General features: G+C 49.5%; 2 protein-coding genes across 6 annotated transcripts in view; one reads left to right on the forward strand and one right to left on the reverse strand.

The window, feature by feature from the left end:
* The window catches only part of drp2 (dystrophin related protein 2), a 64938-nt gene extending 56926 nt beyond the window's left edge, over positions 1 to 8012 (forward strand). For 2 of the 5 annotated variants that reach the window (XM_023819917.2, XM_023819920.2), the window contains exons 19-23: positions 1202 to 1345; positions 3558 to 3795; positions 4577 to 4694; positions 5554 to 5724; positions 6205 to 8012. In XM_023819917.2, coding sequence (XP_023675685.1) covers positions 1202 to 1345; positions 3558 to 3795; positions 4577 to 4694; positions 5554 to 5690 — 637 coding nt within the window. In that variant the 3' untranslated portion in view covers positions 5691 to 5724; positions 6205 to 8012. Of the gene's footprint in view, positions 1 to 90; positions 1346 to 3557; positions 3796 to 4576; positions 4695 to 5553; positions 5725 to 6204 lie in introns of those variants that run through there. The other 3 variants (XM_023819918.2, XM_023819922.2, XM_023819921.2) reach the window with 3 other exon arrangements.
* LOC111848128 (uncharacterized) lies at positions 6393 to 16232 on the reverse strand. Its single transcript, XM_023819902.2, has 9 exons — positions 16137 to 16232; positions 15478 to 15657; positions 14244 to 14432; positions 13808 to 13984; positions 13367 to 13508; positions 11559 to 12103; positions 10982 to 11129; positions 9378 to 10460; positions 6393 to 6397 (listed from the first exon to the last, which is right to left on the reverse strand). The coding sequence occupies exons 1-9, from the start codon at positions 16230 to 16232 to the stop codon at positions 6393 to 6395; spliced, it is 2565 nt and encodes an 854-aa protein (XP_023675670.2).
* Between the last annotated feature and the right edge of the window lie 150 nt (positions 16233 to 16382).

The following is a 16382-nucleotide window of genomic DNA, read 5'->3' on the forward strand; positions in this document are numbered from 1 at the left end:
TCCTCCTTGGGGCGTATTGGAGACAGGGGGGTGGCAAATGAGTCCAAATGAACGAAAAATGAACACTGTTTTTTATGTTATTTTTTTAAGTGACCCCTGTGGTGGGCACAGTCAGGAGCAGAATGAATCTCCCCCCTCCTCATATGGAGAGGATTAAACAGAGGCTCATCAGGAGCAACTGGAAGACTCAAAAACACAGTGATGGCTTGGAGGGGGAGGAGGAGGTTTGCTTGAATAACAGGAGGGAGAGAAGTGACACATGGCTAACAAAGAGGAGTGCTGTCTTGAAATGTTAAGGAGTGCTGAGAAATGTGTAAAGGGGTGACAAGGAGTGTTAAGGGGTGTGGAGAGTGAAATGGTGTTGGGGAATGTCAATGAGTGGGGTGTCAATGAGTGAAAGGGGTTTTTGAGTGTTTGGGGGGTTGTTTGGGGAGTGTGAAAGGGTGTCGGGGAGTGTAAAGGGGTGTTAGAGTGTTTGGGTGGTGTCGGGGAGTGTAAAGGGGTGCTGGAGTATCTGGATGGTGTCGGGGAGTGTAAAGGGGTGTTGGAGTGTTTGGGTGGTGTCAGGGAGTGTAAAGGGGTGTTAGAGTGTTTGGGTGGTGTCGGGGAGTGCAAAGGGGTGCTGGAGTATCTGGATGGTGTCAGGGAGTGTAAAGGGTTGTTGGAGTTTTTGGGTGGTGTCGGGGAGTGTAAAGGGGTGTTGGAGATTTTGGGTGGTGTCGGGGAGTGTAAAGGGGTGTTGGAGAGTAATGGCATGTCAGGGAGTGTGAAGTCAATGAATTGGAGAACTGGTGATGTTTAGATCAGTTTATCATATCCACATTGGATCTGTCATCGCTGTTTGATGTCAGCACAATCTGTGTCTGTGCTGTGAGTCACCTCTGTCCTGCCCCAGTATTTGGCTGTTTGTCAGTCTATGATTCAGCGGTCAGTGTTGCTGAGCAGTGTGTACTGCTGCTGTGAATGTGACAGGATGAGCTCGTCTGTACTGCCCGTGTCAGTTCTGCCCATGCTGCTGGGGCGTGCAGCTCAGTATCTGTGTGTCTGCTGGCACCATTGTGGTCTGGGTCTGTGCTGGTGCTGTGAATGTGGCAGGATCAGCATGGCTGTCCGTCCTTCGTTAGTCTGAGCCATGCTGTCAGGGCCCGTGGCTCGGCGTCAGTGCAGTTCAGTGTGCTGTCTCCTCTGTGGGGGGAGTCAGGGATGAAGATCAGTACCTCCTCCGTCACTCCAGTGCTGCCCTCGATCTGGACTCCCCCACGGGACAGCATATCTTGGGCGCCATCGACTGTGGGGACAAGGACGAGCTGCAGAGGACGCTGGAGCGGCTGGAGAACGAGAACAGGTGGGTGCGGGATCAGTTGCCGTCGGCTCTAATGTTCCAGGAAAGTGCCAGGAACCTTGGGGTTCCCCTCCATCTGATACCCACTGTTCCGGGGCTCGGCTGTCGATTTACCAGCACATGAAGCCATGTAATTCTTTATCTGTGTTAAGTTTCTGTCAGATTCCCATAGAAGGAATCAAACGATAAGAGTGTGTACCCAGACAGTGATGTACGGTGTTCAGAAATGTATGAAATGTTATGAAACTGACTTCAGACCCGAGGCAAAATTTCGAGGACTGTGTTCTCTGTTGTTATTCAGTTTGTTTTTTAATCTTCACTCTAAAGGTGGCCATATACTTCAAACAACATCAAGACAAAACGAAAATGAACATGTCAGCGAGAACAATCTGTCGCATACTTAAAATGAAACTTAAACGCTGCTGCCTTGTTCGTTCTGTCACGCCACAACCCTAGAGGACGCCAAATGTTTTTGACGCAGCAGACCCCCATACAGAGCACAAATAAACAAACTGTGGCAAGTGCATGATACACATCCTGATTTTCCTGAGTTCAACCTGTTCTTGGGTCAACTAGGGAGGGGCTTGCATTACACTTCTTTAACCAATCACAGTCTTCATTGTATGACATCACCGCATTAATTAAAACCAGTGTTTCCTCTTACGTGGCAAGGTGCACGGATTCCTAAAGTATCTGTGTATTGTTAAGGTACATGTTAGGGACACATAACATGGGAACATGGTATCTGCAAAGGCACAATGGAGAGATGTAAAGGTGCATCTTTATTTCATCATGATGATGATAATAATAATAAAGTAGGTGTTAAGGATTTTGCTTGAGGGCCCATGTGCGTGTGTCTGACAAGGCTGGGCTTGAATTAGCAAACTTCTGATCACAGGCACAGAGGCTTAGCCCACTGAGCCTCACACTAGCTGCCGCTTGCTGGCTGGTTTGAAAATGAGAAAAAAAAGACCAGTGTCATAATATCATACGATGAAGACTATGATTGGTTATAGAAATGAAACACAAGCCCCTCTCTTGTTGACTCAGGAACACGTTGAATTTGGGAAAGCCAAGATGTCCAGGAGATGACAGCACATTTAAAATGGAAGTCGCTCTCTTTCTTAACATCCACTATTGGTGTAATGCTAGCAGTGGCACAGACTGGGAAACCAGCAATTTACATGACACTCACGGTTACACGGTAACAACACTCACATATCATGTGGCAAACATTACACAGTTACAACAATCACAATTAATATAAAAACAGGGATACACATATTAATACCTATTGTGTGGTGTGGTGCAAAGCATGCTGGTAGCTGCATAATGAGTCCTGCTGACCAACCCCATAGCATCACATTTATGTCAGCCAGTCGTGGACAGTGGGTGGGATCAGAACGTGTGAAAAAGTTTGGCTTGGGCATCCTGTGTAGGCGGTGATTTCATTGCGTTCACTGTGGTGATTACAGTGTATACCATGCCGTGTTGCCAAAACGACGTCAATTCTGTCGATTTCATCTGAAGCATACGGCCAGCTTAATCCTGGTGCAAAGGGTTTTATTTACAACGCGTTTCATTGACGATTTGGAAGGAATGATGCCTAACCTAAAACATATAATACAATATTGATGCAATATAGGTATGAGATTGAGGGCAGTTAGCAGGGTGCCTACTGGTTATTTGCAAAAGCGAGATCACTCTCTGACTGCATCTAAACATTGGGCAGATGGACATCAGTGGGATGCTAAATTTACACAGATCCGCAGTGTGTTATGGGAATAATGGTCATAAATGAAAATTCGACTTGTCCCAGCATCCATGCATTTATTTTGCATGAGTGTTTACCTGGTACAGGGCCAAAGCGAGCTCGGAACCTACAGCAGGTGCGCAGGACACGTGGCAGAAACGCAGCGGACGGGATGCAGGCTCATCACAGAGCAAACAACCAATTTAGACTCAAAAATCCACCTCCTTGGGCTGTAGGAGGAGGACTCCTCCCTAGAGGAGCACGCTTGGATCAGGCACACACAGTTTGCTGGGCATGAACCTCATAGACTCAGCAGTTTGGGCCACAGTGCTGCCCACTGAGACACAAAAATGGCAAAGATGAACCAGAATGAGCTAAATGTCTGTCAGACTTTGTCTGGTGTTAGTCCAGCAAGCTGAGAAGAGATGGACAATCACTTTGATGAGGATTCTATCCCTCTAGGGTCCTGCAGGGGGAGTACCGGCGTCTGAAGTGGAGGCATGAGGAGGCTGCGGCCTCGCCGCAGCTACTGGGAGGTCCGCCAGGATCACCAGCGAGTCACCAGGACGAGGAGCTGCTGGCGGAGGCGCGGGTGCTGAGGCAACACAAGACCCGGCTGGAGACGCGCATGCAGATCCTGGAGGACCACAATAAGCAGCTGGAGTCCCAGCTGCAGAGGCTCAGAGAGCTGCTGCTTCAGGTTTGAGTGCGGGCTGGGGATGGAGGGGGTCAGGTAGGGGGGGGTCACCTATGAAGAAACACCTATGATGTGAGAGAGGCTTTGAGAAGTGCATTATGGGTATGAGATGGAGAAGTGAAATGTGGAGTGTGAGAGACAGGGAGAGCTGCATTGTGGGACTGAGATGGGGGAGTGGGTAGAGTAGGAAAGGGGCAGATGCATTGTGAAGGACTAAATTGTTGTATTGGCATAATAGGTGTTGGATTAAAAGGATTATATGAATGATGAAGAGGACAGTGGATTATGTATGGAGAAAGCTATGTTGGGGGGGTGAGAAAGAAATGAAACATTATGGGACCGATGGTGAGTGATACCTGTCACTCACCAAAAAACAACCACACATTCTTTAGAGGGTTTAGATTGACGTCCGAGATAACGCAATTAAAGTACAAAAGCTGTTAAATCGAGGTAGATTAAACAGGGACAAACAATATTAGGGGAAGGGCTATTTGGGTCAGGCGAGTAGTGTGTGGTCTGGAGTAGGAATGCTCTGGTCGGGGGTGTCACACTGTGCTGAAGGTGTAGGTGTCTGGCTGTAGGCAGGAGTTTCACCAGGCGGTAGGAGCTCCTCTCAGTGTCGTGCAGATTAAATCACTCACAGTGACTCTGCCTTTAAAAAGCAGATTTGATTCCTCAGTTAATCTTAAGGTTTATTTAAAATGTAGCTCTTAAAATTAAGGCTGAGGAAGATGTTTTGTTACTTGTGGTAATCCAGCAAAGCTGCTCCTTTTTTTCTTTCCAGCCCAAAGATGATTCGGAGGCCAATGGATCAACAGCGTCCTCCCTGTCTTCGCCTGTGTCGGCGGGCGGTTACCCACGGCGACGGCACAGCCGAGAGACTCCAGACACAGAGGACGCTGGTGAGACGGGGGGAGGAGGTCTGAGGATGGGGATGGTGTGACAGCAGCCTTGACCCTCTGTGGCCCCTCTGAGCTGAGGCAGACTGTGGCCCCTACTCCGAGCTGAGGCAGACTGTGGCCCCTTCTCAGAGCTGAGGCAGACTGTGGCCCCTTCTCAGGGCTGAGGCAGACTGTGGCCCCTCCTCTGAGCTGAGGCAGACTGTGGCCCCTCCTCTGAGCTGAAGCAGACTGTGGCCCCTCCTCCGACCTGAGGCAGACTGTGGCCCCTCCTCTGAGCTGAGGCAGACAGTGGCCAATCCTCTGAGCTGAGGCAGACTGTGGCCCCTTCTCAGAGCTGAAGCAGACTGTGGCCCCTCCTCTGAGCTGAGGCAGACTGTGGCCCCTCCTCTGAGCTGAGGCAGACTGTGGCCCCTCCTCTGAGCTGAAGTAGACTGTGGCCACTCCTCTGAGCTGAGGCAGACTGTGGCCCCTCCTCTGAGCTGAGGCAGACTGTGGCCCCTCCTCCGACCTGAGGCAGACTGTGGCCCCTCCTCCGACCTGAGGCAGACTGTGGCCCCTCCTCTGAGCTGAGGCAGACTGTGGGCCCTCCTCTGAGCTAAGGCAGACTGTGGGCCCTGCTCTGAGCTGAGGCAGACTGTGGCCCCTCCTCTGAGCTGAGGCAGACTGTGGCCCCTCCTCTGAGCTGAAGTAGACTGTGGCGCCTCCTCTGAGCTGAGGCAGACTGTGGCTCCTCCTCTGAGCTGAGGCAGACTGTGGCCCCTCCTCTGAGCTGAGGCAGGCTGTGGCCCCTCCTCTGAGCTGAAGTAGACTGTGGCGCCTCCTCTGAGCTGAGGCAGACTGTGGCCCCTCCTCTCCACAGGGGATGATGAGAATGAGGGCCAACGTGACACGGTGCTGCAGCTGCAGGAGGTCATCGAGCAGCTGCGTAATGTCTTCCCGTCGGAGGCAGGCGCATCCAGGATGAGGCCCGAGAGGCAGGCCGCTCCTCGCTCGTGAGTGAAGGAGAAGGACTTTCCATGCTCAACAGAGGGTAAGACAGCAGCCAGTAGAGGCGCGGGAGGAGGAGGAGACTTGTGGCTTTCAGGCAGGGAGTGGATCTGCTTACTGTGGTCCGGCAGGTGCTGTGGGGGATCCCGCAGGAAATGCGTCACGCACACACTCTCACTGACTATGCATTAGGTCACCGAGAAAATGCTTACCATGGTGACAGAAATGAGCACCCAGGAGCAGATGCAAGGACCTAGGAGAGGAGAGATCGATGCTGCCCTACAGATGCACGCTGAAGAGATAATCGACATGCTGATAAACTGGCACAAAATGCCTGTTTATGACCATATAGGCGTCTGTCAGCACATCGTACACAGAGCCATCTAAATGATTATACCTCTCATCCCCTGTATTGACGATTAACCTCTTTCTCCACTCCCTGTACATTTTATCAACCCCCCCCCCCACCCCCCTCAGCTGTGGACAGTGAATTTTTTTAATATTATCTGTTTCCTTTACCCAGAGTTCCCCGGGAGAGACTGCAGCTGGACCATGTGACCCACATCCATCAAGCGCCTCGTGTTCCAGCCTCGACACCAGTGTGGTTCCAGAAGCTCATTGCTGTGTCAACACTGTGTTTACCAGCTTTGGGTCCATATGAGCTGCGAAGCTTTTTTATTTTTTTTTAACTCATGCAGCACGAAACTGAGCTCAATCTGCACAGGGGACAGAGGGGTGGTCTGTTGTCCCCAAGGGGACAGAGAGGTGGTCTGTTGTCCCCAGTGTCTCGGTTTCCTTGAACTCCTTCCCACTGCGGCAGAGAATGGACAGACTGCGTGTGCACATGCTGGCAAAGGCATCGAGCGCGCAGAGCTGTAAGTGACTGTCACTGTCAGGTGGTGCGTTTTTATCAGCCACACCCCTGCTGACCCCCCCCCCCCTGCCCCCACCCCACCGGGTGCTAAGGCTGCCTACCTGGGCCAGACAGAGTTGCTGGCCCCAGGTGAAATAAAGAACTTTAAGCACAGTTCACATGCCTTAAAACCCTGGGAGATTCAGCGGAAGACGGTGCAACCCTGGGTCTCCTTTACCACTGTCCCAGTGACATTTGTGCGTGGTGGTGTGTGGACACCATAAATGCACACGAGCCATTTTCACTTCTCATCTTCACAACTGGGAAGGAAATGTCTTATGGTGAACTGAAGGGCGCTTGATGGTGATTCTGTGGTGAAAACCAGGAAAAGCAGGTGACAAACAGAGTAGCGTGAGGAAGCTGGTTAGGATACCACTGAAAACTTTCCAGCTTTCAAAGGCAGCACCAGCGCCATTTAACGGACTCGTCCCAGACTGAAGTGTGTTATTGTATGAATTCAGGATATGTAGTTCAGCAGGGCTGGTCACCCCAATGGGGTACACCGACCTCACCGTCAAACACGAATGTCGGCAATAATCTCATTCCACATCTGTATGGCTTTTCTACCCATTGTTCCGTACCTCCACACGCAGAGATTGCTGCTTGTTGTGATTTGGTTACTAGGCAACTGTCTCCATGGGTGCCCCAGCTACAGAATGCTTTCAAGGAGGGGTCGTGTTTTGTAGAAATAACAAATCTCCATATGTTAAGGTGATTGAGCGGCTGGCGGAGCATCTAGCCCACCATCGTTGTGCCTCTGTGTTGACCCCCCCCCCACCCCCATCACTCTTCAAGATCAGCATCACTTCACCACAGAGGGATATGAGAGTCATCAGTGTTTTTCCCAGGTGCTTGAAATCACACATACCTGCATATCCTTGGGTCATTGAACCTTTTATTGTATTTGGTGAACATAAATAAGCACAGCTAACTGCATTTTCAGTATATGACAGCTCAGCCAGGAAGTGGAGCGTGATTCGTGACTGAGAAACATATTGTTGAGAAGTAACCTATCAGGGAGGACTTCACAGTTCCCACCCTTATAGGAACCTGCTCACATTTATTAATGTATTGGATCAAGGGGAGGTCATGTGACCCCTGTATTTGCTGTGTCTGTGTGTGAATCCCATGGATTTACAGCAGGAAGTGCTCATGTTCTCTCTCAGCTGCTACCACGTTATAATTTCAAAGCAAACAGCTAATTTGCTCTCCTCCTCCCTCCTTTTGTCTGATGACAGTGTGATTTTTTTTTGTGTCACTGTTTGGAAATGTATTTATTCTCACTTTTGTTTTCATTCAATAATGACACAATTTGTTTTTGTAGAAACTAAAAAGAAGTGATTTTCAAAATGGAAAGATTATAAATGGTTGCTTTCTACTGACGTGTACAGAAATAAATTTGTATTTGTCATAAGCAATACCTGGTGTGGAAGTTCTCTGTTTATTCAGCCTAGAACTCATAAAACTTCTCAAGGTTTATCTATTTATTTTGCTTATTACAATGTTATTGCCTCCTGCTTCAGTTCTGTTTACTCGGAACCTGAATTTGTGTTTTTTTGATGAATGTTATTTGTAGTGTCAGTCTGATGCATTCCTGCTCCTCCTCGACCAGTGCACTTGTCTTTCTCAAGTCAGCCCCTCCCATCCTCATTGCTGATATCCATCTCAGCAAACACCCTCTCCCATTCACTTTGTTCCATTGATGTGATATCACCCAGCTGAGTGTTCCGGGTCTCCATGACCTAGGTCATCGCCCAATTCCCAGATGGCCTTGGCACTGCCCATGTCTGACTGCGAGGGTTCCAAGGTGTCCTGTACTCAAATCTTTGTGCTGGAGGCATTACGCTTCTATACTGATAATCAAATCTGTGTGTCTATTGTCCTTTTCTCCAGGTGAATTCTCTGACACTCTCTCCCCATGGGGTGCACCGTACTATTTCCACACTAGGGTTCACATTTCACCAGTTCTCAGATACCATCTCCACATTGGGGTCCACTATTCTTCAGTTTTCTGGTGCCATTTCTTTTTTGGGGTCCACTGTTCTTTGGTTCTCTGACATCCTCACTTCATTGGGGTCCACTGTACTTCAGTTTTCTGGTGCTATTTCCACACTGGGGTCTACTGTTCTTTGGCTATCTGATGACATTTCCACACTGGGATCTACTGGTCTTTGATTCTCTGATCCCATTTGCACACTTTGGTCCACTGTTCTTTGATTCTCTGATGCCATTTTCATACCGTGGTCCACTGTTCTTTGGTTCTCTGGTACCATTTCCACACTGTGGTCCACTGTTCTTTGATTCTCTGATTCCATTTCCATACTGGGGTCCACTGTTCTTAGGTTCTCTGGTGCCATTTCCAGACAGGGGTCAACTGTTCTTTGATTCTCTGATGCCATTTTCACACTGTCATCCACTGTTCTTTGATTCTCTGATGCCATTTCCACAGTGGTCCACTGTTCTTTGATTCTCTGATGCCATTTCCACACTGTGGTCCACTGTTCTTTGATTCTCTGATGCCATTTCCACACTTTGGTCCACTGTTCTTTGATTCTCTGGTGCCATTTCCACACTGTGGTCCACTGTTCTTTGATTCTCTGATGCCATTTCCACACTTTGGTCCGCTGTTCTTTGATTCTCTGATGCGATTTCCACACTGTGGTCCAGTGATCTTTGATTCTCTGATGCCATTTTCACACTGTCATCCACTGTTCTTTGATTCTCTGATGCCATTTTCACACTGTCATCCACAGTTCTTTGATTCTCTGATGCCATTTTCATACCGTGGTCCCCTGTTCTTTGGTTCTCTGGTGCCATTTCCACACTGTGGTCCACTGTTCTTTGGTTCTCTGATTCCATTTCCATACTGGGGTCCAGTGATCTTTGATTCTGTGATGCCATTTTCACACTGTCATCCACTGTTCTTTGATTCTCTGGTGCCATTTCCACACTGTGGTCCACTGTTCTTTGATTCTCTGATGTGATTTCTACACTGTGGTCCAGTGATCTTTGATTCTCTGATGCCATTTTCACACTGTCATCCACTGTTCTTTGGTTCTCTGGTGCCATTTCCACACAGGGGTCAACTGTTCTTTGATTCTCTGATGCCATTTCCACACTGTGGTCCACTGTTCTTTGGTTCTCTGGTGCCATTTCCACACAGGGGTCAACTGTTCTTTGATTCTCTGATGCGATTTCCACACTGTGGTCCACTGTTCTTTGATTCTCTGATGCAATTTCCACAATTTGGTCCACTGTTCTTTGATACTCTGATGCCATTTCCACACTGTGGTCCACTGTTCTTTGATTCTCTGATGCCATTTCCACAATTTGGTCCACTGTTCTTTGATTCTCTGATGCCATTTTCACACTGTCATCCACTGTTCTTTGATTCTCTGATGCCATTTTCATACCGTGGTCCACTGTTCTTTGGTTCTCTCGTGCCATTTCCACACAGGGGTCAACTGTTCTTTGATTCTCTGATGCCATTTCCACACTGGGACCTAGCAGTGATTCTGTCGTCTTTGTGGTTTCATGCCCATCTTTGCTCTCCCTGTTCTTCGTGGTCCTTACAAGCTGCACTCTATCCTCTCTGAGGGCCCCTGCTTCCTTCCCCTGCTGAATCGCTTCCCCATTTTTCCCCGGTCCGCCTTGACCCCACCTCTCCTCCGCCACTGCCCAGTAGCTCCTCTTCTCCAGCACATGCTTGGCCCGGATGCTCTCGCTCATCTTTTTCAGCTCCATACAGGCAATGGGCTTCAACTTGGGGTCCAGCTTGGCGATGTGAGCAAAGGACTTGCGGGCCTCGTTCTCCTGGTGCAGAGCTGCGTGAGCCCGCGCAGACTGGAACATCGCCTTCAGGTTCCCTGTAGTGGGTCAGGGAGACGAAAAAAAAAACTATTCATAAACTAGGTGAAAAATTCTCATGCAAGAGCAGACAAATAAATCATCCTACTTGACAAACCTTAAATCCCAGGGCAGAACGATCACATTGATAATAGTTATTACCACAGACAACCAAAACTTAGACCTTTAACTATTATTATTATTAAGTTGTTGTTATTATTATTATTATTATTATTATTATCATCATATTGTTTGTTCTCTTGTTCTACTCTCCTTCTTATGTAACTTGACTTCAAATACAAATTTTTGGAAATCGAGGAGATCAATGTCACAGAAACCAGACAGTAATGTAAACAGCTCCACCCGCTCCAGTCAGACTGAAGTCTCTGAAAATGGGGTAGGGTGTGCTGTGTTTTTGGGCGTGCCTAACAGTAAGTATTGCTGAGAACACACCAGTTTGCTTATAGGACGCTGGGTATTCAGACTCCCAGCTGCTGCCATGTGGCCCAGTGGCCATCATGCTGACCCCCCCACTCCATACCTCTGTGTTTTCTCAGCAGCTTTGTGTTGGTCTCCAGCACCTGGTGGTATTCGCCCAGCTCCAGCATGCACTGGCTGAGGTTGAGAGACAGGGGGAGATGCAGCTTCTCCAGGGAGTCCCAGTCTTCCTTATTACGGTCAACGTCCACCTTGCGGGAGGGAGATGGACAGGGGAACGTAGAGAACCTGTGAAGCTCTCATAATGAAGCCCACGCTTTCTGACACTCAATATTTCACCCTTTTAGAGTTCAGCCTACCATGTGTCGGCTGCTAATTGGTAGTTCTTATGAGATCTGGGGTCTCTGGAGTACTTGAGGAGTGCTAAATATGAATGTGAAACACTCAGAGTTGACATCATCAGCAGATCATGCCAGGTAAGGACCTTTGCTGGTGATGGGGAGGTAGCAGTTGATTACACCCTTGAGCAAAGTACTTAACCTGACTTTCTCCAGTAGAAAGATTACTTTACATATCTGTACAGCCAACTGTACTGTACTTTGCAAATGGTTTTAGTTAAAATGATGTGGGATCATGTGGTGACTCCAGCCCAGTGTGAGGTAGATGTGATCCATCCTTACCATGTCTTTGAGGGAATGAATGTACTCAATAGCCTCCTGGTATTTCTCAGCGGCCTCCAGGTAGCGGAGCTCTTTGACCAGGAAGTTGCCCTCGTCCTGAAGCAGAGGAACCAGCCGCAGCATTTGCTGCCAGTCCTTCCCCTCCGTCGGCGCAGAAGCTCCCCGCCAGGTTTCCTGCCTTTCTCCGCGTTTTCCGGCTGCTTCCTGGTTCCCGCTTTGGCCCGTTTTTGACTCCTGTGTTTTTTCTTCCCCAGGACCATGTGAGGTGCCCCCAGCACCCTCCTCTCGGGCTGTGGTCTCCCATTTCCCTCCATCCCCTCGTAGACTGGTCTGCCCTCCTTTCTCCTGCAGGATGGCCCGGTAGCTGTTCTTCTCCTCCAGGTGCTTCTCCCGCATCCTGTCGGCCAGGTGCCTCAGCTCTCGCTGCACCAGCGCTGCCAGGGTGACGTCCAGCCTGGCCACAGTGAGGAAGTCTTGGCGGGCCTCCGTCTTGTTCCACACCGCCGCGTGGGCCTTGGCCCGCTTGTAGTAGGCCTTGACATTGTCTTGCCAGGGAAGAGATGGACAATCCATGAGTCACAATCGTACTCTTAAAATGACCAATCTAAGCAACATACATGAGAGACAATTCTGCAAATCAGGGGTCCATGGATCACTAGTCATATTAAGGGGGCGGGAAGGTTAAATAAACTGTATCTTTTCATGTTATGTTTTTTTTAATGACTCCTGACGCTTTACCACTAGCACTGACCCCCCCCCCCCCCATTACAGTTTGTGAGGCCTGTGACACGCCTAGACGACATGTTTTAGTTGTTAAGTTAGTGTGTGTCTGCTCTACAACTGACTATATCCCTCCCTGAATTTTAAAAGTACAAAACAGACTCCACTGCTCTTTCTTGGCCTTGACTTCGTATTTTAATCCTAAGCATGAACCCAACACTGTGTACTTCACTTTTTCTCGACGCATAAGTGTGCATCGGTGCTCTCAGGCCTGGGTAATTGAGAGCCCGCCCCGTTCTGCACGTCGCCACCCATGGACGCCGGGCGCGGGATTACTGCAGATCCTCCGCCCCAGAGGAGCTGACCTGCTTCCCTCACTTCATCAATAATTAAATTGTTTGTTTACTTCCCCTGCAGTTTCCTTCCACGAACCGAGTCACCGCGACGAAACGTCCCAAGAGGGCTTCTGTAAGGGGAGAGATGGTGGATGGGGATAGCATGACAAACGGGGGTTGCACTGGGGAAGGTCCATGATTTGAGGTTTGGGCTGGGCGGGGGCTCATCCTCATGGGCCCAATAAGATGAAGCGAGGTTCCTGGCTCAGCTTCCCAGGCCGAGTAGCATAAACCTCATTATAATCACCTGGCTTTGTTGACTCTCATGCCCCCCCGAGACGCGCTGGCAGCGTGTGGCCGGCGGAATCCAGCCAGCGGAGGTAAAAGTGTGGCGGCTATCTGGAGGACACGCTATGCGCTAGCTAGCTTTGCTAGCAGGAAGCTGAAGCCAAGCGCACTGGCAGAGGAACCGATTGGTGCCTAAGCCGGCCACAGGCGCGGAGCCCGGCCAAGGGGAGTTATGAGCGAGCAGCCCCCCTCCCCGTGGAGATCAAAAAAATAAGACGACTCCTGTTCAGTGTGGCAATGCCAAGATGTCACGTTTCTATTGGACCAGTCAGAGTACACATTTGTGTGCCTTTGCAGATAAGTACAGGGGTGGAGGCTGACTGTTCTCAAGGACACAAAAACAAGGGCAGGGGTATCTGGGGACCCCATGCGGGGACGGCTGAGGGGAGGGGCGAAGACAGCAACCTTTGTGTTTCTCCAGGAGCTCTGTGGTGTGCTCCAGAACCTCATAGTACTCCTGCAGCTCCAGCATGCACTGGCAGTAGTTCAGCACGAGCGGGACGATGAGCCGCTCCAGGTTGACATGGACCTCGTCGCCCGGCATCTCCTGCAAAAGGAAACGACCTCTGGGTGGACGGGACACTGGGCTTATGCCTTCCTCTGAGTGTTTCTTAATACTAACAATGCAAAGACCGTTCTTGTGGTCTTGCCTCCCTAGAATGAACTTCGGGTGCAATGAATCATGGGATTGATCTCATTTGCCCAGGATGCAACCGATGTATCCTTGATATTTCAGGTGGGGCAAGACTAACATCCAGTTCACCAGAACACACGAGAACACATGTATTGTCAGTGATGTATTTTGTCTCGTCATCTTCATCCTGAAGCTCCACCCCCCCCCCGCACCCTGGACTGCACAGTCCTCAGGAGCACCACGGCCTCCTGGTACGTGCTGGCGGCGTCACGGAAGCGGCCCTGCTTGACCAGGGTGTTGCCCTGCAGGTGCAGCGTTGGGACGACCTGCAGCTTCTCGTCCTTCCCCATCATCCAGGACTCCCGCTTGTAGGAGTAGGGGTCACCCACCTGGGGGGGGACATCATCAGAGATTATATTTTGCGGGTCTTTGTAGGGATTCGGTTCTAAATCACTCTGCAGCAATGTAAATTGTAAATAATTGTGCACTCCATACATCATTTATTGATAACCTCTACATTTGTAGCTACTGCACCTGAAATGCCCAACACTGCTTGTATGGTAGTGTGTCATAGGGACTGTGGTACATTAATCACCCTATAAAATGTTTTCTCATGTCAGGCTAAGAAGAAGGCTTGAGCAGCCCCACCGAGAGCAGTTCCATGATGAAGATGAGCGGCTGGGGTTCCTTCGTCAGCTCATCCAGCTCTGGTAAGCCCGAGCAGTTGTAGTAGAACATGTTTCCCATGCCGCACATGTGCTCCTGCCCTTCCAGGGGGTCCTTGCCCTGGGCGATGAGCCGCATGCCCTTGGAGACGATGGGGTACAAGCCGGTGTGCTGCCCACGGAGAGACAGAGAAAAGTCCAACGTGACATGGGCCTCCCAGAACCTGCAGGGAGAAGCTTGTGACCGTATAGGGCGGCCACACAAAGTCTTTTAGCTCCACTGAGCAGATATATCGGGTAGGGGGCCATTTAAACTCTCACCCTAGACGCAGCGCCCTAGAGAACCAAAAGAGACACAAGGGAGAATTTAAAACGGCGTAACGTCAATAATCCGTTATTCAGTGAGTGGTAAGATTTACTGAGCAGGGAGGGTTTGTTGGCAGCAAAACTAACCGGGGGTAGGGCTGTCGGCACTAAAGCACACCCGACAGCTGGGGGTGGGCTTGCTGGCAGATCGATCGCTATTAAGTTTATTAGTAATAAGTTTAACTGTTTGCCCGAGGTGGGGTGGGGCCGCTCATTTTTGCTAGGGCCCTAGACTACAGCCTAAGAAAGCTTAAGCATTAATCCAACCCTGCTTAGAGGATGTGGACTCTAGAGGCCCCAAGAATCATTTAGAGAACCAAGAGGCACAAGGAAGGTGCAAAAGTCATTGCTCAATATTATTGTATTGTTATTCAGGAAGGAGGAATGTAGCTGTTGTGAACCTTTGATTCGTGACCACAGAGGACAATACTCAAGATGCACTATGACAGGACTAGAAAACACAAACACAAAAGTAAACCAGGAATCTGAAGTTTCCTGCCAAAGCTGTGGAGTGCGGCCAATGGTCGTAAAGTCAGAAAGCAGAAGCTGAGGCTGGCGGCCGTCTGGAGAAGTTATCAGCGGCGTCTCAGGCCTATATGAGCAGATCTGCTCCCTTTTGTTCCCCGTCTGCAGGGATTAGAACACGCTGCACGCTCCAGGGATAATGGCCGCTTTTGTCACTAATGCTGAAGATTGTGAGATGGTGACTCCTTTGTAAGAAAATGAGGACCAGAATAGCGTCCACCCTTGTGAATGCTAATTAAAATTTGATTTGAAGTTGCTATGGCATTTACTGGAACTTGACGAGCACAGGAGTAGGGAAAGAGGAGCGTGTCTCGTTATGGACTTACGATGGCGTCACACCAGAACTCTGCCACCTCGCCAACCCTCATGGAGGTCAGCAGGACTTCCCACACCTCCATCTTGAACATCTTGCCCACAAAGATCTCCATGGGCTGCTTGCCTCTACGACTGTCATCGATCACTGTCCTCTCAAAGTTGTCCTTCGTCGTCTGGAAGTGGAACACGAGCTTTGTTGAGAAAAAGGGATGGATGGAAGAAGAGAAAGTAGGTGAGTGACTAAGCAGGAGGGGATTAGGAGATGCAGATAAAGATCTGAGGCTGTTTGTTTCTGGAAAATTCACCCAGTTCTCACATCGCACAGAGCGAGGAAGCTCTGAAAAACATAGATCTTTTATTTTTAAGAATCGTGTATCCAAAAAACCTTTTTTGTGACCTTAGAAGCAACATATACAAAGATAAAATTCTCCCACAGACGGTCAGAAAAAAAATTCAAATACCACCCCTTCGATTTCACACATTTCCTAAAAACCCCACATATCAACTTAAGGCTGCAGCTTCATTTCAATTCAGGGGCATGAAATAAGCCCTTAAATCCAAGAGTAATGCAGTTAAATCATTCTTACATACATAATTACAACAAATAATAGAAGACAAAGGAGTACACAGGGTGCACCCCCCCCCCCCCGGCTCCCTCCCTGCTCCTTACTTTTGTCCCTGGAGGAAAGTGGGGCATTGGTCCCAGACCTCCATGAAGGATCTTCTTCTTAACCCCAGGGTGATGCAGAAGATATGTTTCCTCCATCTTCTGTATACTTTATTCTTCTTAAAGACACTGTGAACGAGGCCCTTGGAGAATGATGCCGGAGTGGCAAAGCCCACGGAGCGGCCTGCTGCCCGGGTCCGAGCCGAGGCCCCTGCAGGGAGCACCGCCAGACCGCGGGCATCTCATCCC

Source organism: Paramormyrops kingsleyae, chromosome 10 (genome assembly GCF_048594095.1).
Source record: "Paramormyrops kingsleyae isolate MSU_618 chromosome 10, PKINGS_0.4, whole genome shotgun sequence".
In the NCBI taxonomy this organism is placed as follows: Eukaryota; Metazoa; Chordata; class Actinopteri; order Osteoglossiformes; family Mormyridae; genus Paramormyrops; species Paramormyrops kingsleyae.